At 35.5% G+C, this 23,190-nt stretch overlaps 1 protein-coding gene across 4 annotated transcripts in view; it reads left to right on the top strand.

Moving 5' to 3' along the window:
• JAK2 (Janus kinase 2) overlaps positions 1-23,190 on the top strand; it is a 118,366-nt gene that overhangs the window by 42,508 nt on the left and 52,668 nt on the right. For all 4 annotated transcript variants that reach the window (XR_011568038.1, XM_019965993.2, XM_019965994.2 and 1 more), the window contains exons 4-5: positions 9,375-9,498; positions 20,420-20,537. Coding sequence is in view for 3 of the 4 variants with exons in the window: in XM_019965993.2 (XP_019821552.1) it covers positions 9,375-9,498; positions 20,420-20,537 (242 nt within the window). In the remaining variant the exon portion in view is untranslated. The remainder of the gene's footprint in view (positions 1-9,374; positions 9,499-20,419; positions 20,538-23,190) is intronic.

Raw genomic sequence — 23,190 nt, 5'->3', positions numbered from 1 at the left:
ATTCCCATCTCTTTCAGAATTTTCCACAGTATATTGTGATCCACACAGTCAAAGGCTTTGGCATAGTCAATAAAGCAGAAATAGATGTTTTTCTGGAACTCTCTTGCTTTTTCCATGATCCAGCGGATGTTGGCAATTTGATCTCTGGTTCCTCTGCCTTTTCTAAAACCAGCTTGAACACATGGAACAACAGACTGGTTCCAAATAGGAAAAGGAGTTCGTCAAGGCTGTATATTGTCACCCTGTTTATTTAAGTTATATGCAGAGTACATCATGAGAAACACTGGATTAGAAGAAACACAAGCTAGAATCAAGATTGCCGGGAGAAATATCAATAACCTCAGGTATGCAGATGACACGACCGTTATGGCAGAAAGTGAAGAGGAATTAAAAAGCCTCTTGATGAAAGTGAAAGTGGAGAGTGAAAAAGTTGGCTTAAAGCTCAACATTCAGAAAAGATCATGGCCTCTGGTCCCATCACTTCATGGGAAATAGATGGGGAAACAGTGGAAACAGGGTCAGACTTTATTTTTCTGGGCTCCAAAATCACTGCAGATGGTGACTGCAGCCGTGAACTTAAAAGACGCTTACTCCTTGGAAGGAAAGTTATGACCAACCTAGATGGCATATTCAAAAGCAGAGATATTACTTTGCCAACAAACGTTTGTCTAGTCAAGGCTATGGTTTTTCCTGTGGTCATGTATGGATGTGAGAGCTGGACTGTGAAGAAGGCTGAGTGCCGAAGAATTGATGCTTTTGAACTGTGGTGTTGGAGAAGACTCTTGAGAGTCCCTTGGACTGCAAGGAGATCCAACCGGTCCATTCTGAAGGAGATCAGCCCTGGGATTTCTTTGGAAGGAATGATGCTGAAGCTGAAACTCCAGTACTTTGGCCACCTCATGCAAAGAGTTGACTCATTGGAAAAGACTCTGATGCTAGGAGGGATTGGGGGCAGGAGGAGAAGGGGACAACAGATGATGAGATGGCTGGATGGCATCACTGACTCGATGGACGTGAGTCTGAGTGAACTCCGGGAGTTGGTGAAGGACAGGGAGGCCTGGCGTGCTGCGATTCATGGGGTCGCAAAGAGTCGGACACGACTGAGCGACTGATCTGATCTGATCTGTTGTTCCATGTCCAGTTCTAACTGTTGTTTCCTGACCTGCATACAGATTTCTCAGGAGGCAGGTTAGGTGGTCTGGTATTCCCAGCTCTTGAGTAATTTTCCACAGTTTATTGTGATCCACACAGTCAAAGGCTTTGGCATAGTCAATAAACCAGAAGTAGATCACTACTATTTGGCATAGTCAATAGAGCAGAAGTTGTATCACTTATCAGTACTTAATTCTTTCATGACTGAATAGTGTTCCATTGCATTGATATACTAGGAGAAGGCAATGGCACCCCACTCCAGTACTCTTGCATGGCCAGTCCCATGGACGGAGGAGCCTGGTAGGCTGCAGTGCATGGGGTCCCTAAGAGTCAGACACGACTGAGTGATTTCACTTTCACTTTCCACTTTCATGCATTGGAGAAGGAAATGGCAACCCACTCCAGTGTTCTTGGAGAATCCCATGGACAGCCTGGTAGGCTGCAGTCCATGGGTTCGCACAGAGTTGGACACAACTGAAGCGACTTGGTGGTGGCGGTATTGATATACTACATCTTCTATAACAACTGATCAGTTGATGGACATTTGGACAGTTTCCAACTTTTAGATATCATGAATAATGTTTCTGTTAACATTTGTATACAGGTTTTTGTGTGGATGTATGACATCATTTCTGTTGTGTATAAACCCAGCATTGCTGAGTCAAATGGTAATTCTATGTTTAGCTATTTGAGGCACCCCAAGACTGTTTTTTTCAAAGTGGCTGCATTGTTTAACATTTATGCCTGTAGTGTGTATAGGTATCTTCATCATAGTTTAAAAATTTCTTCTCATGATTTTGAGTTACTGTCTAATGTCTTATAATTTCTACCTGTAGAATACTTTTTAGCATTTCTTGTGGAGCTGGCCCTTTATCTAAGCTTTTGTTTATCTTAGAATGTCTTAATTTCTACTTCATCTTTAAAGAATTATTTTGTCAGATATAAAATTCTCATTTGACTTTTTTCTCTTTGAGCTCTTTAATTATGTCATCCAATTTCTTCATGACCATATTGGTTTCTGATGAGAAATTGCTATGAGTCTTACTGAGAATGCCAAATTGAGGATGTAATGAGTCATTTCTTTCTTGCTGTTTTTGATGTTCTCTTTATATTTGTCTTTTGGTGGTTTGATTTTTAATGTGTCTCGGTGTGCATCAGTTTGCATTTATCATCGTGCAATTCATTCACCTTCTTGGATTTGTGTGGTTCATGGTTTTCATCAAATTTGGGGAGTTTGGGGCCATTATTTTTTAAATATTCTTTCCTTTTCTCTACTTTCTCTTCAAATCTCTGAAATTGTCATAACGTAATGTTGGCAGACTTGAATGTATCCCACAGGTGTATTACTTTTGTCCATCTTTTTTCTTTTTTCCCCCTGCTCTTCAGACTAGATAATCTAATTGACTTATCTTTAAGTTAGCTGATTATTTTATTTAAACCTGTTTTTGAAACAGTCCAGTGAATTTTTCATTTCGGGTGTTGTGCTTCTTTGTTCCAGATTTTCACTTTTTATACTGTTCATCTTTGTTTACACGTATTTCTCCTGGTTCCTTTAGTTTTTTGTCCATGGCTTCCTTTAGGTCTCTGAGCACATTGAAGGCAACAAATTAAAATTATTTAATAGTTTTGATTGATTAAATCACTTTATGACTTAATCAATCATTAAGATTGACTCTATTAATTCTAGAGCCATGGACCAGAGTTTCACATTGGGAATACCAGCTGCCATCGCTAAACCCTTCCTGAGCAGAGAGCAAAGTAGAAGTGCTGCTAATTTTTCCCACCATTTAAAAATTGTCTTTTTCCTGACTCAGCAATTGCTTGGTTGTTGCATATCTTTGACTGTTTTCCAGAGTTCTCATGAAATTGATTTCGACAGTTTTTACTGCTTTTTGTTGTTGATTTTATATAGGAATATACCGTTTTCACTGATGTCACTCTGCCTTTACTTCTGTAATCATGGTTTATTCTAGTTCTTCAAACATATTTATAATGACTGCTTTGAAATTTTTGTTAAATCTTACATCTGGGTCTTCTTATAGGCATTGTCTATTACCTTCCTTTTTTTGTGCCCAAGGATTACACTTTCCTGTTTCTTTGCATATCTCATAATTCTTTTGTTAAAAACTGGACATTTTAGGTAATATAGCACATCCAGATTCTGATTCCTTTGGGGGATTTTAAAATTATCCTCCTGTTACTGGTTTTTTAAAAAATTTTTTTCTATGGTCACAGGGTGTACTCTATATAATTTCAATCCTCTGAAATTTTTTGAGACTTTCTTTGTTACTTAGGTTATCTACTCTCTTGTTTAATGTGTCACATGCATTTGAAAATAGTGTATAGTCTGACTTGCTAGGTGTAGTGTTCTCTAAATGTAAACTAAATTTGGTTAATTTTAAATTTTATATCCTTTGTTTATTTTTGTCTTCTCCCAATTTCTGAGAAATTTTGAATATATGTTTCTCCTTCTGGCCCTTTGTGTTTTTGCTTCATGTATTCTATTGAGCCTTGAAATTAGTGGGGCTTCCCTGGTGGCTCAGACGGTAAAGCTTCTGTTCTGCAATGCAGGAGACCAGGGTTTGATCCCTGAGTTGGAAAGATGCCCTGGAGAATGGCTACACACTCCAACATTCTCGTGTGGACAGTTCCTTGGACCAAGGAGCCTTGTAGGATACAGTCCATGGGTCACAAAGAGTCAGACAAGACTTTGCGACTGTCCCTTTCACTTTATTAGTGAAACACACATTGAATATTATTATGTCTTCCTGTTGAGATGGCCCTCTTATTACTGTGAAGTGTTCCTTTTTATCTCAACTAATCTTTCTTTTTTTTTTTAAGTTTACTTAGTTTAATGCTAATGTTGACTCATCAGGGTTTTTTTTTTGCCTTGTGTTTTCATGGTGTATCATTTTCCTACTTTTTAGCGTCAACCTGTCTATATCCTTTTGTTTAAATTAGTGTTAGTCACTCAATCATGCCCGAGTCTTTGCAACCCTATAGACTATAGCACACCAGACTCCTCTGTCCATGGGATTCTCCAGGCAAGAATTCTGGAGTGGGTTGCCATTTCCTCCTCCAGGGGATTGTCCCAACCCAGGGATAGAACCTGGGTTGTTTAAAGTATGTCCCTTGTAAATAACACAGTTTTCTTCTTAATAATCCAGACTGATATAATATGTATTTTAATTGGCTTATTTACATTTATGTATAATAAAATTACTGATGTGTTTGTGTTTATAACCTTATTTGTTTTGTATTTTATGTATCTTTAGGTTTCCTTCTTTTCTGCCTTTTTTAGGTTGATCAAGTATTTTTCTTTCTTTCTTTTTTTTTTTACTTTATCTCTTCTGTTGGATTTTTTTTTTTGAACTAGTTTTTGTATTTTTCTTTTGGCAGCTACCCTAGATATTATAGTGTACATTTTTTGGTTTATTACAGTCTTAAGCTAGCATGTTATTTTTCAAACAATTTGAGAATTTTATAACAATTTAACTGTATTTACTTCTTTTTGCATTTGGTGTTAGTGATCTATTTTACTTTTGTACACATCACAAACACACAGGTATACAAATTATTATTGGTTTAAATGTTTATTGTTCTTTTACTCTTTCCTATTCATTTGTCATACAGTTCCATGCTTTCATCCGTCATCATTTTCCTTCAGCATAAAGAACTCCTTTTAGTATTTCTTGTATTGCAGATCTGCTGGTGACAGATTCCTTCAACTGTTTATTTTTATTTCACTTGAACCTCTTGATACATTTTTTACCTTTGCTCAAGAAAACCAGAGCCAGACAAAAGTTAATGTGATAAAGATATACTTTTTTAAACAGTAGTAAGGAAAGCTACTCCAGTGTAGAAGCGGGCTTAATTCTGAATACAGTCTGAAAAAGTGGAAATTTATAGCCCAGGAACAAGTAGGATGGGGACACTGGGGAATCACAAATTACTGGAGGAGACATCAGGTCTGGGGGGGATTCTTGCTGAGCAGACCATGGTGATCAGATACCAGCTGGGGGATTAAAGGAGTGCAGAATTTGATCAGATATGTCAGAGGTGGCAAAATCTTGCTAAATGGATTTAAGCAGGATTCCTGCTTAAATTGGATTCTTCAAGGAAATAAACTTTTAGGGTCACTTAGGGGAGGGTTCAGAGAAGCCTAATTAAAAGTTGGTCTAGGAAAGAATCTTTGTCAGCACTATACTTTTGTGTTTTCTTGTGGTCTTTACTATCATGCACTTAATTTTTTGTTTTGTAATTCTCTAATGGCTTCTCTGGGTCATCTACGATGAGATGCTTAAAGTTAGGCAATGTTTTCATTTTTGTATTTTCCATACCCATCTTGTGCATATTATAGAATAGAGACTGTTACTATTAGTGGAATGACTGTTCTTGGTCTAAAATGATATGGGATTGAATCACAGTTTTGGTAGTGGCTTAGAAAATAAGAAACATTTTTAATTAATTTTTTATTAAATAAAAATAAGAATAATTTGGACTTAGTGTATAGGGAAAGAAAAGGAGTTAAAAGTGACTTTGAGGTTTCTTTGAATCTATTCAGTATAATGTATATCTCAGACACAGTGTCACTGCCTTTTCTTTCTTCCTGCTGCTGCTAAGTCGCTTCAGTTGTGTCCAACTCTGTGACCCCATTGATGGCAGCCCACCAGGCTCCCCCGTCCCTGGGATCCTCCAGGCAAGAATACTAGAGTGGGTTGCCATTTCCTTCTCCAATGCATGAAAGTGAAAAGTGAAAGTGAAGTCACTCAGTAATGTCTGACTCCTAGCGACCCCGTGGACTGCAGCCTACCAGGCTCCTCTATCCATGGGATTTTCCAGGCAACAGTACTGGAGTGGGGTGCCATCGCCTTCTCTGTTCTTTCTTCCTAGAACAGCCCAATTAACATGAACTAGTTAGAAAAAATGTGAATTAAGTAATAATATATAATTGCCATTTTGGAATAAGATGGTGTGACTAAACATGACGTAAGCACTGTCTTTTGCTTTTGTTTGCTGTGTGACCTAACCATTTTCCTTTAGGGGTGTATCCCCTTGTTCTGACCCTTTTGTGCCAATTTATATGGATACATTTGTTTTCCTATTTTAATACATATAATTAAGGTTTGGAGTCTTCTGTTAAGAAATAATTATTCAGCATTTAAAAAAATCCTGATGTTTCATCAGTATGAGTTCACTTTTCCTGCTTTGTATAATCATAATCACACTGTTGTTTGAAAATCATGACATTATCTTGTTCAGAAAAATATCCCTATCATCATATGCTAAGAATAATGGTTCCATATGCAGTTTTATTTGCATGATTACATTTAAACTAAATGACATTTTTTTGCTAAAGTTCTCTTCTTAGTACTCTTTTTTCCAAGGTAATCTCAAATCAGGTCTTTTACATTCCCTTCCTGAGTAATTTCATCTCCCACTGTGTTTCTTTTTTTTTTTTTTTTTTGTAATTGGAGTATAATTGCTTTACAAAGTTGTATTAGTTTCTGCTGTACAACAAAGTGAATCAGCTGTGTAGGGCTGAGATATATACATTTCCACTGTGTCTCATATATGTACCTGAAACACTGGCAATGTGACTTATTTTGTGGAAAGAGGTAAGGTAGTGCCTTGTACCTTCTAGATAGAAGAAATATCAAGTTTAAAGCATTTTTTCAGTGCAGAATTAGACTAGATCCAGATGGTACTCAGAGAAAATAATTACGTCTCAAATTATTAGAATAGTATTCTTTCCTGTCATCTTATGATTATTTTAAAGTTTAGAGACTAACAAGCCATTATTCTCTAGTTTCAAAGTGGCATATGTGGTGGACTCTTTGTATTCATTAGTGGCTTTTATCTGTTTTCCCCTTTCCCTTTCTTTTTAACAGGAGGCTTGCTGTTTTTATTTAATGAATTCTTTAAAAGAAAAAAGAAGTTTATTCTCCATTGTACTGTTAGCTTCCTTTTACTTTAGTCCCATCCTGATAACTAGGACCATAATCTTTGGTGAATCCTCCAAGTTTCCTGCATAATCATGTAACCCTGTGTACTTAGTTGCTCATTCATGTCTGATTCTTTGCTACCTCATGAACTATAGCCTGCCTGGCTCCTCTGACCATTACATTCTCCAGCAAGAAGACTGGAGTGGGTAGCTATTCTCTTCTCCAGAGGATCTTCCTGACCCGGGGATTGAACCTGGGTCTCCTGCATTGCAGATTCTTTACTGTCTGAGCCACCAGGGAAGCTCCCATATAATCACACGGGGATGCACAACACCCCCTCCCTGTCATACAGAGTCATTAGGATTTTGAGATCATTATTTTATAGTATGGAATCATATTATACACTCTTTATGTGCTTCTTGCTTTTTTCATGAAAACATACATTGTAAAAAATCTGTTCAAACCAACTGCCTTTGTACTAACTCATTCTTTTTATTAAATTTCATAAAGGTCCATGGAATGGATTATACCACCTCAGTTTTTTCTTATTTCCTGCTTTTGAATTTACATTTTATTTCTTTTTAATTTCTTACTACTATACTACATTTTTAGGAGTACCCAGGAGAGATTGCTGGCTTAAAAACACATTTTAAATTTTTACTGACATTGATTTCTCATGACTGCTATACAGGTACTACTTTCTCAGAAGTTGTGCTAGTTTACGTTCCTAGCAATTATGCAGTGTAGTTCCCTTTTCACTACAGTTCAGTCAGCACTAGATGCTATCCCTCTTAGGTGAATGGGGATAAAGTGATATTACTTAATTTAAATTTACATTTTCTTCAATACTAATATTTCCATTCTTTCTCTTGCTTTTTAGTCTTGTGGATTTGCTCCACTGTGAATAACTTATTTCCATTTTTTTTCCATTTTCACTTTTAATATTTTTATTTTGCCTTTTGAATCTTGATTTTTATTATAACATATTTCAAGTAATTCTTTGTGTAGAAAGATAAAATACATATCAGTGTGCTCACTGCTTCTCAAATTTATCATTTTGTCATTTAACTACAGACTTTTTTCTAATATGTTATCATGATGTCGAAAGTGTCACTTAGTCATGTTTGACTGTTTGTGACCCAATGAACTGTAACCTACCAGGCTCCTCTGTCCATGAAATTCTCCAGGCTAGAATACTGGAGTGGGTTGCCATTTCCTTTTCTAGGGGATCTTCCTGACCCAGAGATCAAACTTGGGTCTCCTGCACTGCAGGCAGATTCTCTACTCTCTGAGCCACCATCCTGATGAGTTATATTAATAGATTTTCTTAATTTAGCCATCTCTCCAATCTGCAAATAAATGAACTTTGTCATATTTTTTTCTAAGTAACATTGCTAGATTTTGTTTGCAAATGTTTAATTTAGGATTTTTGAATTTATTTTTGTAAGTGAGATTTATCCTTTTATAATATCTTTGGTTTTGATATCGTGGTCAAACTGAATTTAAAAATGTGTCGGTTTTCCTGTTCTCTTTTTTCTTAGTATTTGTTTCTGATTTAATTGAAATGTGAATAGAAAATATGGTATGTATGACCAGTCTCTGGTATTTTTGGAGACTTGTTTTTAGCCTCCACATGATTGGTATGTACTTGTGTGGGTTCTCTCTGTGTTTGGAAATAATATACATTATTTAATTTTGTGGTTTAAGTGTTCTATATGATTTTTAAAGTTCACTGGCCTTCAGCCTTTTGTTAATGTACCTTCTAAAATTTTTTTGAAAAAAAATCACATATCCTTGCATTTTAAGTTGATGTTTAAAAGTTTTCATTGTACGTTTAAATAGTTCAGAGAATATAATAAAAAGTATATTGTGTAAAACTTGATATTTAAAAATAAAACTGTTTCATTGTTCTTTTTAAAGCACCTGGTGACTCAAATATTTTCGTTATTTGGTACCCTCAGTATTATTTAAAACAATATTGTTGGGTTAACCCAGTATTATTGGGTCAACTTTACTGTACAAGACAACTAAAAAACCTAGGTAAACTGTTTTTTATAATATATTTGAAAGAATCCTAGCAGTCAAATGTTACAATATAGGGGGAAAATATATTTAATTAAGAACTTACTTGTAAGTGGTGTTGAACCAGAAGATTTTGACTGCTGCTGCATTTTGCACAGATTTTAAGAGTTATTGCTTCAGCCCCACTGCAGATTATAGATGTTATTGTAAATGTACTTTAATATCTGTAATAATTTGTTTCTGTTTCTTTCTTAGGAATCACACCTGTATATCACAGTATGTTTGCTTTAATGAGTGAAACAGAAAGGATCTGGTATCCACCCAACCATGTCTTCCATATAGATGAATCAACCAGGCAAAACGTACTCTACAGAATCAGGTACTTTCTCCAGTAAAGTAGTCACTTTTAACTTAATGGTAAAAGGCAAAGTGGGAGAAATTACCAACCATACTTTTTAATTGCAAGGTCTTTAGTATCGGAGACCAGAACCAATTAGCATCTAATCTTCATTTGGGCTTCCCAGGTGGTACTAGTGGAAAAGAACCCACCTGCCAATGCAGGAGATGTAAGAGACATGGGTTTGATCCCTGGGTTGGGAAAAATCTCCTGGACTGGCAACCCAGTCCAGTATTCTAGCCTGGAGAATCTCATGGACAGAGGAGCCTGGTGGACTACAGTCCATAAGATGGTAGAGTCTGACACTACTAAAGCAACTTAGTATGCACGCACACACTTCTTCTTTTAAGAGTCTCTTTCCCCACTAGATAAAGTGTTCATACATGCTCTTTTACTAGAATGCTCTGAGAATAAAGCTGTTTTGGTAGGGTGCTACTTTTCCACTTAAGACTATAAGTAAAATTTGAAAAGGATAAGAATGACCTTTACTTGAAAAATCCTAAATGTTTGGAATACTGATAATTTCTCAGAAAACTTGATGTTTTATATAATAATCTGTGATCTCACATCCATTCTTTTTAAAAACTTTTTTCAGTTGAAGTGAGGGAAGGATAAGATTTTGCCAGTGATTATTTACAACCTCAAATTACAAATTGTGTAATAATTTTTGGTGATATGTAATACCAATTTAGAGAAATCCAGAGGTATTTTATGATTTAAAAGGATGAAACAAAGAAATAAGTCCAGTCTGTTCTTACTTCTGAATCTGAAATAGATCAGTTCCATAGAGAGTTAGTGTTGCATAGTAAAACATGACCATGAACTCATTCATGATTATAAAAAGGAAAGAAAACCTTAGTAAACTAAAAGTTGAGAGAGACATTCATACCATGATTAAAGGATATCTGCAAAAACCATGTGGCAAATAATATTCTTAAATGATAAAATATTAGCATCATTCTCTTCTAAAGTCAGCAATAAGATAAAAAGCAAAGATAACATGTATATAGTTATCTACTTGTATATAGGATTTTGGTGGAGTTCCTAACCAATACAGTAAAACAGGAACAATATTTCATAATTGAGAACAAAGAAGGAAAAAGTCATTATTTGGAAATGATATGATTATTAACAAAAAAATATGAGCAAATCTACAGGCATCCGTAATAACCATTCAGCCCAAGGCTGTATTTATGGGATCAGTATGTTAAGTACCATAAACAAACAGAAAGGAGGTCACTTAAAATAAAGACTAATAAAAGCAAAAAAACATAAGGTACTTAAAATTAAACCTATTCAAATTTATTAAGACTTTTATGCAGGTTTTAAGACTTTTCAAATTTGTGTTATTTCAAGAAGCAGAGTAATATGCAACATATGTTTCACAGAATATCAGTATCTTATTAAGAATATTTTCTTTATCAATTTCTATAATTTCTTTCTATAATCAGCAAGTAGTGTATCTTTTTATTTTAAAATGTCTGTAGAGCAGTAATCTGCAGTCTTTTTCTATAAGAAGTCAGATAGTAAATATTTTAGGCGTTGTGGGGAATAGTTTGCTGATCTCTTCTAAAGAATTAAAAAATGTTTCCCTTATCAAATTCACGACTTCCTCCTACTTTTAAATTAAGGGAGCACATATGCACTGCTACCTATAATCACAAGTACTAAGGATAATGTAACCAGAAACTGCCCCAAAGAGATTTTATATAATTTTTAAAAATTCTGCCTGTCTGTGGTTTAGAGGCTCTTCTTCATTTCCTTTATTACATATTTATGGGTTATTTCAGAATCAACATAAAAGAGCAGCAATTATTAAACTGTGTTGGAGAACTTATAATGTATAAAGATGTGATTTATATGACAGATATAGAATAAAGGGAATGAAAGAGAGTTTTGTATTGTATTAAAATTAAGTTGATATTAATAAGAACTAGATTGTTTAAGTTACAATGTCTTTTGTAATTCTCCGAGAGACTTATATGCCAAAATTCAAAAATATATAGTAAAAGATAAAGTAAGAGACTTAATGTATTAATAATACACTAGAAACTTAATGTATTAATAATATACTAGAAAATATCTATAGCAATAATGAAACAAATGAACAAAAAGACAAAAAAATCCTAGTAGAAGCAAGATGACAGACATAATACTTTATTAACAGTAATAGCCTTAAGTGTAAATGAATTAAACTCTTAAAAGGCAGAGACTGAATAACTCAATTTTTAAAAAATACATGTTACATCCTGTCTATAAGAGGCACACTTTGCACTCAAAAACACAAATAACTTGAAAGTAAAGGATTGAAGAAGATATACCAGGCATTGAGTAACCAAAGGAGAGTTGAGAAGCTATATTATCAAGCAAAGTTGATTATAAGATATATGTTGTTGCTAGAGGTAGGGGAGGGACATTTTATAATGATCAAGGAGTTTATCCATTAGGAAGCATAATATTTGCTTGTAATTACTATAAGTTGGATCCAACTACAGAGCTCCAAAATAAATGAAGCAACAATGAAAAAATTAAAAGGAAAACTGGACAGTTCAACAATAATAGTTGGAGACTTCAATGCCTCACTTTCAGTAACGGACAGAACAACCAGACTGAAGATCAATCTGCATGGAAATAGAAGACTTGAACAACACTGTGAACTAGCTAGACATACAAACATAGAACACTGTACCTAATGACAGGACAGTGCATATTCTCTTCAAGTGCATAGGAAATATTCTCCAGGTTAGACCATATGTTAGTCCATCAAATGAATCTCAGTAAATTTACAAATATTGAAATCATACAAAGTATGTTCTCTGACCACTGTGGAAGTAAATTAGAACTCATTAACAGTAGGAAAACTGGGCAGTTCACAAATATGTGGTAATTGACACTATTCTAAATAAATAATGGGTCAAAGAAGAAATCACAAAGGAAAATAGAAAATATTTTGATATAACTGGAAATGAAAACGGATCATGTGAAAACTTAGGGTGAGTGAGTGAAGTCACTCAGTCATGTCCGACTCTTTGTGACCCCATGGACTGTAGCCTACCACGTGCCTCCATCCATGGAATTTTCCAGGCAAGAGTACTGGAGTGGGTTGCCATTACCTTCTCCAGAGGATCTTCCTGACCCAGGGATTGAACCTGGTTCTCCTGCATTGTAGGCAGATGCTTTACCATCTGAGCCTTAGGGTATGCAGCTAAAAACCATGCTTTAAAGTAAATTCATAGTTGTAAAAACTATATTAAAAAAGTTCTCAAATCAATAACATTCCATTTTAACAAAGTAGAAAAAGAAGAGTAAATGAAACTGAAAGCAAGTTAAAGAAAGGAAATAATAAAGATCAGAGTAGAGATAAATGAAATAGAGGATAGAAAAACAAGAGAAAATGAGGAAACCAAAAGTTGGTTGGTTCCTTGAAAAGATCAACAGTATCAGTAAAGCTTTAACTAGATAAAGAGAGAAGCTTAAATTATTAAAATCAGGAATAAAAGAGGTAATATTACTGTGACCTTACAGAAATAAAAAGGATTATAAGAAACAGCTGTATGCCAACAAACTACATAACCAAGATGAAATAGAAAAATGCTTAGAAAGACACAAACTATAGAACTGACAAAGAAATAGAACATGTGAATTGACCTTAACAAGTAAAGAAATAGAATTCAATTAGTAATTAAAAAACAACAAATAAAACAAAAAGCTTTGCACAAGGAGAGCCCAGATCCAAGTGGCTTTACTGGTGAATTCTATTAAACTTTTAAGGATATGTTGATACTTGTTGTTGTTCAGTTGGTAAATCTTGTCCAACTTTGTGACCTCATGGACTGTAGCTTGCCAGGCTTCTTTGCCCCTCCTCTATTTCCCAGAGTTGGCTCAGGTTCATGTCCATTGAGTCAGTGATGCTATCTAACCATCTTATCCTCTGCTGTCCATTTCTCCTTTTGCCTTCAATCTTTCCCAAAATTAGGGTCTTTTCCAGTGAGTCGGCTTTTCACATCGCGTGGCCAAAGTATTAAGCTTCAGTTTCAGCAGCATTCCTTCCAGTGAATATTTAAGGTTGATTTCCTTTAGGATTTACTGGTTTGATCTTCTTGCAGTCCAGGGAACTCTCAAGAGTCTTCTCCAGCACCACAATTCAAAAGCATCAATTCTTCTGTACTCAGCCTTCTTTATGGTCTGCCTCTCACATCCTTACATAACTACTGGAAAAACCATAGTTTTGACATGCGGACCTTTGTTGGCAAAGTGATGTCTTTGCTTTTTAATATGCTCTCTAGGTTTGTCATAGCTTTCATTTCAAGGAGCGAGCGTCTTTTAATTTCATAGCAGCAGTCACCGTTCACAGTGATTTTGGAGCCCAAGAGAATAAAATCTATCATTGTTTATACTTTTTCTTCTTCTATTTGCCATGAAGTGATGCGACCGGATGCCATGACCTTAGTATTTTGAATGTTGAGTTTCAAGTCAGTTTTTTCACTCTTTTCTTTCACCTTCGTCAAGAAGGGCTTTACTTCCTCTTCACTTTCTGCCATTAGAGTGGTATTATCTGCATATCTGGGGTTGTTGATATTTCTCCCAGCAATCTTGATTCCAGCTGTGATTCATCCAGCCCAGCATTTCACATAATGTACTCTGCATAGAAATTAAATAAGCAGGGTGACAATATACAGCCTTGTCATATTCCTTTTCTGGTTTTGAACCAGTCACTTGTTCCATGTCCAGATCTGACTGTTGCTTCTTGACCCGCAGACAGAATTCTCAGGAAACAGATAAGATGGTCTGCTACTCCCTTCTGTTTAAGCACTTTCCACAGTTGTGATCCACACAGTCAAAGGCTTTAGCATAGTCAATGCAGCAGAAGTAGATGCTTTTCTGAAATTCCCTTGCTTTTTCTTGATAGTCCAGCGAATGTTGGCAATTTGATCTCTGGTTCCTCTGCCTTTTCTAAACCCAACTTGTACAGCTGGAAATTCTCAGCTCATGTACTCCTAAAGCCTAGCTTGAAGGATTTGGAGCATAATCTTGCTAGCATGTGAAATGAATGGAATTGTATGATAGTTGGAACTTTCTTTGGCATTGCCCTTCTTTGTCATTAGAATGAAAACTGAACTTTTCCAGTCCAGCAGCCATGGCCGAGTTTTCCAAATTTGTTGACATGTTGAGTATAGTACTTTAATAGCATCATCTTTTAGAATTTTAAATAGCTTAGCTGGAGTTTTGTCACCTCCACTAGCTTTGTTCGTAGTAATGCTTTCTAAGGCCCACTTGACTTCCCACCCCAGGATGTCCAGCTCTAGGTGAATGACCACACCATCATGGTTTTCTGGCTCATTAAGACCTTTGTTGTATAGTTCTTCTGTGTATTCTTGCCATTTCTTCTTAATCTCTTCTGCTTCTGTTAGGTCCTTATTGTTTCTGTTCTTTATTGTGCCCATTCTCGCATGAAATGTTCCCTTTATGGTTTTGGTCACTGCCTCATATACAATGTTACAAAACTCTGCCTGTAGTTCTTCACATACTCTACCAGATCTGCTCCCTTGAATCTATTTGTCACCTCCACTGTATAATCATAACAGATGTGATTTAGGTCATACTTGAATGACCTAGTAATTTTCCCTACTTTTTTCAATTTAAGCTTAAGTTTTACAGTAAGAAGTTCATGATCTGATCCACAGTCAGCACCAGGTCTCCCTTTTTTTTTTTTTTAAACTGACTGTATAGAGCTTCTCCATCTTTAATTGTGAAGAACATAATCACTCCAGTTTCAATAGTGACACTCTGGTGATGTCCATGTGTAGAGTCATCTCTTGGGTTGTTGAAAGAGGGTGTTTGCTAATGATCACTGTGTTCTCTTGACAAAACTGTGGTAGCCTTTGCCCTGCTTCATTTTGTACTATAAGGCCAAACTTGCCTGTTATTTCAGGTATCTCTTGACTTCCTGCTTTTGCATTCCAATCTCCTGTGATGAAAAGGACATCGTTTTTGTGTGTTAGTTCTAGAAAGTGTTATAGGTCTTCATAGAAATGATCAGTTTCTGCATCAGTGGTTAGGACATACATTTGGATTATAGTGATGTTGAATGGGTTGCTTTGGAAACAAAGGTCATTCTGTTGTTTTGAAGATTGCACCCAGGTACTGTATTGTGGACTCTTGTTGATTATGAGCTCTATTTCATTTCTTCTAAGGAATTCTTTCCCACAATAGATATAATGGTCATCTGAGTTAAATTCACCCATGACTGTCCATTTTAATTCACTGATTTTGATTCCTAAGATGTACTTGTTCAGTCTTGCCATCTCCTGTTTTATTATGTCTAATTCACTTTGATTCATGAACCTAACATTCCAGATTCATATGCAGTGTTGTTCTTTACTGCATTGGACTTTACTTTCACCATAAGACACATCCACAGCTGTATGCTATTTCTTGTATGGCCCAGCTACTTCATTCTTACTGGAGCTAATAGAAATTGCCCTCTACTCTTTCCAAGTAATATACTGGGCACCTCCTGACCTGGGTAGGGGTTGGCTCATATTCTGTTGGTATATATTTTTGCTTTTTCATACTGTCCATGGGGCTTTCCAGGCAAGAATACTTGAGTAGGTTGCCATTACCTCTTCCAGTTGACCATGATTTGTCAGAACTCTCCACTATGACCCCTCCTTCTTGGGTTACCATGCATGCCATGGCTCATAGCTTCATTGAGTTATACAAGTCCCTTCACTGTGACAAGACTGTGATCCATGAAGGGGAATGTTGATACTGAAAGAAGTGAAAGTGTTAATCGTTCAGTCGTGTCCAACTCTTTGCTCCCGATGGATTGTAGCCTTGTCAGGCTCCTCTGTCTATGGGGTTCCCCAGGCAGGAATATTGGAGTGGGTTGCCATTTCCTTTTCCAGGGGATCTTTCCTGACCCCAGGGATCAAACCCAGGTCTCCTGCATTGTAGTCACATTCTTTACCATCTGAGCCACCAGGGAAACCCCTGTTAGTTATTCCCAAAAAGTGAAAAGGAGGAAACACTTCCCAACTCATTCCATAAGTTCTCCATTACTCTAATACCAAATCCAGACAAAGAAGTCCAAAAAATAAGAAAGCTACAGACCAATGTCTTTTATAAACATAGGTGTAAAAATCATCAAGAAAATACTAGCAAACCAAATCTACCTATATATAAAAAGGATTAAATATTGACCAGGTAGAGATTATCCTAGGATATTGCTTTAACATCTCAAAATCAGTATAATGTACCATATTAGAATAAAGAGCCAAAGCATATCTTAATAAACATGGAAGAAAAACTTTTAACAGAATCTAATATTCTGTTGTAATCAAAATACTAAACACAACAGGAATGGACTGGAACTTCCTCAGTATGATAAAGGATCTGTGAAAAACTCCAAAGCTAATCTAATACTTGATAGTGAAAAGCTTAATGCTTTCTTCCAAAGATCAAAAACAAGACCAGAATATCTGCTGTCACCACTTCTGTTGAACACTGTAGAACAGATTCTAGACAGGGAAATATGTCAAGGAAAACAAATACAGGGCATCTGTATTGGAAAAGAAGAGATAAAACTCTCTATTCCCAGATATTAGGATCTAGTATATGTGAAATCCTAAGAAATTAATAAACTATTAGAACTAATAAAAGAGCTCAGCCTGGTTGTAAGATAGAAATTCAAAGTGTTGTATTTCTGTATGCTAGGAATTATAGTACAAATGTGAAATTAATAAAATTCCATTTACAATAGCATAAAAGAATACTTTGATTTAAACCTAACAAAAGAATTGCAGAATTTGTACACTTAGAAATATAAAATATCATTGAAGGAAATTAGAGAAACACCTAAATAAATGGAAAACTGTCTCATGTTTGTGTATAGGAAGATTTAATACGGCAATAGTCCCATCATCAAGCTTTATTTTCAGTGTGATCTCCACTGAAATTCTGTGTTTATTCTAGAAATTGACAGATAATCATAAAATTTGTGAAAAATTAGAGTCTTGAAAAAGAGCAAAGTAGGAAGATTCACATTTCTTATTTCAAAACTTAGTCCACAATCATAGTTATTAAGACTGTTGTACTGACTTCAGGTTAGGTATATACATTAATGGAATAAATTGAAAGTCCAAAAATAATCTCTCATATTATGGTAGTAGACTTTAGGCAAGGGTGCCGTGACAATTCATGGGGAAAGAATAGTCTTTTCTACAATGATTCTGGGACAACTGAATATCCACATGTAGAGTAATAAACTTAGACCACCAATTTACACCATTGACCAAAAAGTAACTTAAAATGGATCATAGACCTTAATTTAGTGGCTAAAACTATAAAATTCTTAGCAGAAAACATAGGACTGTATCTTTGTGTACTTAAAGTAGGCAGTGATTTCAATATGGCACCAAAAGCGTAAGCAACAACAAAATAGGTTAGTTGGGATTCATCAACATATGTTTGTGCATCAAAGGATACTGACAAGAATGTGAAAAGAGAACCCACAGAATGGAAGAAAATGTTTGTAAATCATGTATCTGACAGATACCTTATATCTATAATATGTAAAGAACTCTAACAGCTCAGTATAATGACAAATAACCCAGTTAAAATAAATGGGCCAAGTTTTGAATAGCCCTTTCTCTAAAGAAAACATTCAAAGGATCAAAAATCATGTGAAAAGATACTCAACATCATTACTCATTAGAGAAATGTAAATCGGAACCACAGTGGGATATCATTTACCCACTAGAATGGCAAGCATTAAAAAGATGGACAGTAATTATCAGTTTTTCAAATTAACTCTTATTAAGTGGGACACAGTGTACCAGATACATTTCAACAATAAACTGCAAAAGGAATTGAAGCAGAAAAGTTTATTACTCACTGGTCCTTGAGGACATACCAGCATGCCTTAAGGTGTCACATGGAAGAGTTAAGGCACACTGCAGATAGAGTCAGCCCTGGAGTACATGCCTTTATTAGGGTTTGTGGGTGAGTGCTCCTGGACTAAGGCTAGACTCATTTCAAAAGAGCTGGGTTTTGGTAAGCCATATGGGCGTCCACTGAAGAGGCACATAGGGATGGGCATGGAGAGGCAGGGATGACTATGGATCGCAAGGGCTATTGGGGAAATTGTATCAGGAACTTGTAATTGCTTGCGACTCTGCAAATTTCTATCTGGAGCGTGCATTTGTGTGGGGATTAATGTCAGTTTAAGGTCCGTATAGAGTCGGACACGACTGAGCGACTGATCTGATCTGATCTGAAGGTCCGTATAGGATTCTTGAGCAAACAAAATGAATGCTGAGTCGGCAGTACCATAGAAAAATTCAGCTTAAACTCTTCCACCCAAGTGTTGGCAAGGATGTGACCTATTGGGGCACTCATAAATTTTTGTTAGAAGTATAAAATAATCCAGCTGCTTTGAAAGAGAGTTTGGCTACTCCTTAAAAAGATAAACATAAAATTTCATATGATTCAGCAGTGCCATCCAGGTATATATACAAGAGAAATGAAAATATACATCCTCAGGAAAAAAAAAACTTGTATATAATTATTAATAACAACATTATTCACAACAGCAAAAAGGTGGAAACAAACCAAATGTCCATAAATTGATGAACAGTTAAATAAATGTGATACATCCATACAATGAAAATCTAACTGGGCAATGAAAAGAAATGAAGTACTAACATATGCTATAAATATGGGTGATCCTTGAAAACATTATGCTAAGTGAAAAAAGGTAGAAAAATCCACATTATATGATCCCATTTATATAAAATGTCTAGAATAGATAAATTTATAGAAACAGAGTAATAGTAACTTAGGGCTGGGGAGTAGATATGGGTGGCTTGGGTATGACTGCTAGTGAGAATGGAATTTCTTTTATGGAAGATAAATATGTTCTAAGTTAGGTTGTGGTGATATTTGTACAGTGCCTTGAATATACTAAAAACATTGAACTTTTAATGAAGTATGTCTCAGTAGAGCTGTGAAAGCAGTATAGAAATTTTTTTGTTTCTTTGAAGGACAAGTTTGTCACATCCATTTTTTTAAAAAATTGAAGTATAGTTGATTTACAATGTTGTGCTAGTTTCTGGTGTTCAGCAAAGTGATTCAAGTTATACATATTTATGTATATTGTTTTTTATATTCTTTTCCATTATGGCTTATTACAGGATATTGAATATCCCTGTGCTATACAGTAGGACCTGGTTGTTTATCCATTCTATATATAATAGTTTGTATCTGCTAACTGCAAACTCTCGATCCAGCCTTCCCCGACTCCCCTATCCCTTTGGCAACCACAAGTCTGTTATCTCTGTCTGTGAGTCTGTTTCTATTTCATAGATAAGTTCATTTGTGTCATATTTTAGAGTCCACATATAAGTGATATCATGTGGTATTTGTCTTTCTCTTTCTTTATGACTTTGCTTAATAAGATAATCTCTGGGTGCATCCATGTAGCTGCCAGTGGTATTATTTCATTCTTTTTAATGTAATCTCCATTTTTAAAAAGAAGACACAATTGTTTTCACACCAAATTTAACATTTTCACATTCTTCCATTGATGTTTCTAGAATTATATCAAGTTTTTTTGTTAATGTTGTATTTCTACATTCCTCTATTTTCTGTTATTGCTTCTTTGAAATAACAGATTGAAGAAGGCAGATTATGAATTTTAAACTTATGTTTCTTATATTTTCTGCCTATATTATTACTGTGGTTTTATCCGTATTTTCTTTTATCCTCATATATTTAACACTCTTGGTTGTGTTTTCTGATTATGGAATAATACCTTCTGGTAGACTGGAACTGGTTGTATATACACAGTATATCTGTTTTAGAACTGTTTGGAGGCTGACTGAATATTTTAACTGTCTTGTAGATTTTACTTCCCTTACTGGTATTGTAATGGCAGCAACAGAACCTATCGACATGGAATAGCTCGAGGTGCTGAAGCTCCTCTTCTTGATGACTTTGTCATGTCTTACCTTTTTGCTCAGGTATGATTATATTATCTTCATTGTACATGTGTTAAATTATAAATATCTTGCTGTATAGTATATTTCTTGATCAGGAAATTATTCGCATGTGGGAAAATTGATGCTCTGTATGCATAGCAGGTGCAGAGAGGTAACAAAATTGAGTCTTTTATCACTAATTTTTAATCCCATAGCTTTTGGATGTATGTGCATTTGTGCCAAGTCATACCCGACTCTTTGCTGCGACTCCATGGACTGTAGCCTGCCAGGCTCCTCTGTCAATGGAGTTTCCTAGGCAAGAATACTGGAGGGGGCTGCCATTTCCTACTCCAGGGGATCTTCCCAACCCAGGGATCGAACCGGCGTCTCTTGTGTTTCCTGCATTGGCAAGCAGATTCTTTACCACTGATGCCACCTAGGAAGCCCATGGCTTATGGATAATAGACTCTAAATTATAAAGATTCCTAGAATTGGCCCTTTTGAATTTTCTTTTTATTTTAGTGCTTTAAATCATTTTAAGAATTTCACAAAGTTTGGACTGAGTTTTACAGCATGATTCATGTAGACAGACCTAAGTGGCTGGAATACAGGACAGTGAATTTTCTTTAGAGGGATTTTAAAGAAATTCCTAAACAGTTTCAGACTTTTATTAGTGGGTAGCGAAATGTAAAGAAAGTAAGTAACTGCATAAAAAGCGAACTATCAATATACAGCAGTATGTGTAGCCCCTCACAGGAGGGGAGCTGTTTGTTGATACTTAGCCTGAAAACTGTGTTCCAGTTACTTGTTTATTAATACTGTTTGATTTTTATGGTGTTTTGGAACATTTTAAAATGCTTTCTTGTTTATAACCTGATTTAAACAGTAATTGAAATGTTTTGTCATTAAATTACTTTGAAGTCTGTGTGCTGCAAGAATGAGGAGTAGTTAGTAAAGAAAGAAATTAGTGCTTTTATGTAAAAATATGCTCTTGATATTCCCAAGGTATCCAGTCAAGTTCTAAATCAGATTTGCTAATATCATGGGAAGTAATCTCACAGATCCTCATAGCTCACATTTCTAAGGTGTGTAGTAGGTACAGTTCAGTTTATAAGCAACAGATTAAAGAATATTTCTTTTTTGCTGTTTAGAGCAACTGACACTTTTATGTGTGAAGGGATATAATATGCTTAATAAAGTTTATTATTTTAGCCACTTTTTAGTGATTAAAGCAGTGCGTTAGTTCAGGGAATTCATATTGTTGTGCATCCTTTACCTCCATCCATCTCCAGAACATTTTTCATCTACCCAAATTGAAACTTGTTACCCATTAAAAAGTACCTCTTTGCTTCCTTCTCCTCCTGACCTCTGGCAGCCACCTTTCTACTCTGTCTTTATTCATTTGCTTATTCCAGGTTAGCTCAGTTAAGTGGAACTATACAGCATTTACTTTTTTTGTGACAGGCTCATTTCTTTTATCATAATGTCTTCAAAACTCATCTGTGTTGTGGAATGTGTCAGAATTTCCTTCCTTTTTAAGGCTGAGTAATATTCTGTTGTATAAATACCACATTTTGTTTACTCATGTCTCTTCTTGGAGGGTTGCTTTGCTTCTACTTTTTGGTACTTATGAGTAATACTGTAATGAACATGAGTGTACAGATATCTCTGAGACCTTTTAATGCTTTTGGATATATATCCAGAAGTGAGACTACTAGATCATATGGTAATTCTATTTTTAATGTTTTTAGGAACTACTATACTGTTTTCCACAGCAGCTGCACCATTTTACGTTATTGCCAGTGGCACACAAGTGTTCCTCACCAGCACTTTTTGATAATGGCCATTCTGATAGGTGTAAAGTGGTATCGTGTTGTGATTTTGATTTGCATTTCTTTAATGATTAATTATGTAGAGCATTTTTGTAAGCTTATTGGCCTCTTGTATATTTTTGGGGGGGAAATTTCTGTTCAAGTCCTTTGCCCATTTCTTTAATCAGGTTATTTAGAGTTTTGTTGTTGTTGTTGTTGTCGTCTGGTTCTGGCTACTAACCCCTTATTAGATATGTGATTTGCAGTTATTTTCTCCCGTTCCATGAGGTGCCTTTTCACTGTTGATTATGTCCTGTGATGCACAAACATTTTAGTGCAATTTATCTATTTTTTCCTTCTGTTATCTATACTTTTAGTGTCAAATGCAAGAAATCATTGCCAAATCCATCATTGTGAAGCTTTCCCTCTTTATTTTTTATAAATATTTTATGGTTTTAGCTCTTACCTTTAGATCTTTGATCTGTTTTCAGGTTTTTTTTTTATTAAATTATAGTTAATTTACAGTGTTGTGCTAATTTCTGCTGTACAGCAAAGTGATTCATATATCCATATATACACTCTTTCGTAGCTTCCCAGATGGTGCTAGTGGTAAAGAACCCACCTGCTTTACCATGTAGGAGACACAAGAGATGTAGGTTTGACTCCTGGGTTGGGAAGATCCCTTGGAGGAGGGCACAGCAACCCACTCCAGTATTCTTGCCTGAAGAATCCCATGAATAGGGGAGACTGGTGGGCTACTCCATAGGGTCACAAAGCGTTGGACATGACCAAAGAGACCTAGCATGCACACACGCACACTTTTTATATTCTTTTCAATTACAGATTATCATAGGATATTGAATACAGTTCCCTATGCTATACAG

This window comes from Bos indicus, chromosome 8, assembly GCF_029378745.1.
Source record: "Bos indicus isolate NIAB-ARS_2022 breed Sahiwal x Tharparkar chromosome 8, NIAB-ARS_B.indTharparkar_mat_pri_1.0, whole genome shotgun sequence".
Taxonomy (NCBI): Eukaryota; Metazoa; Chordata; class Mammalia; order Artiodactyla; family Bovidae; genus Bos; species Bos indicus.
This window is presented reverse-complemented; position numbering and strand designations above follow the sequence as displayed.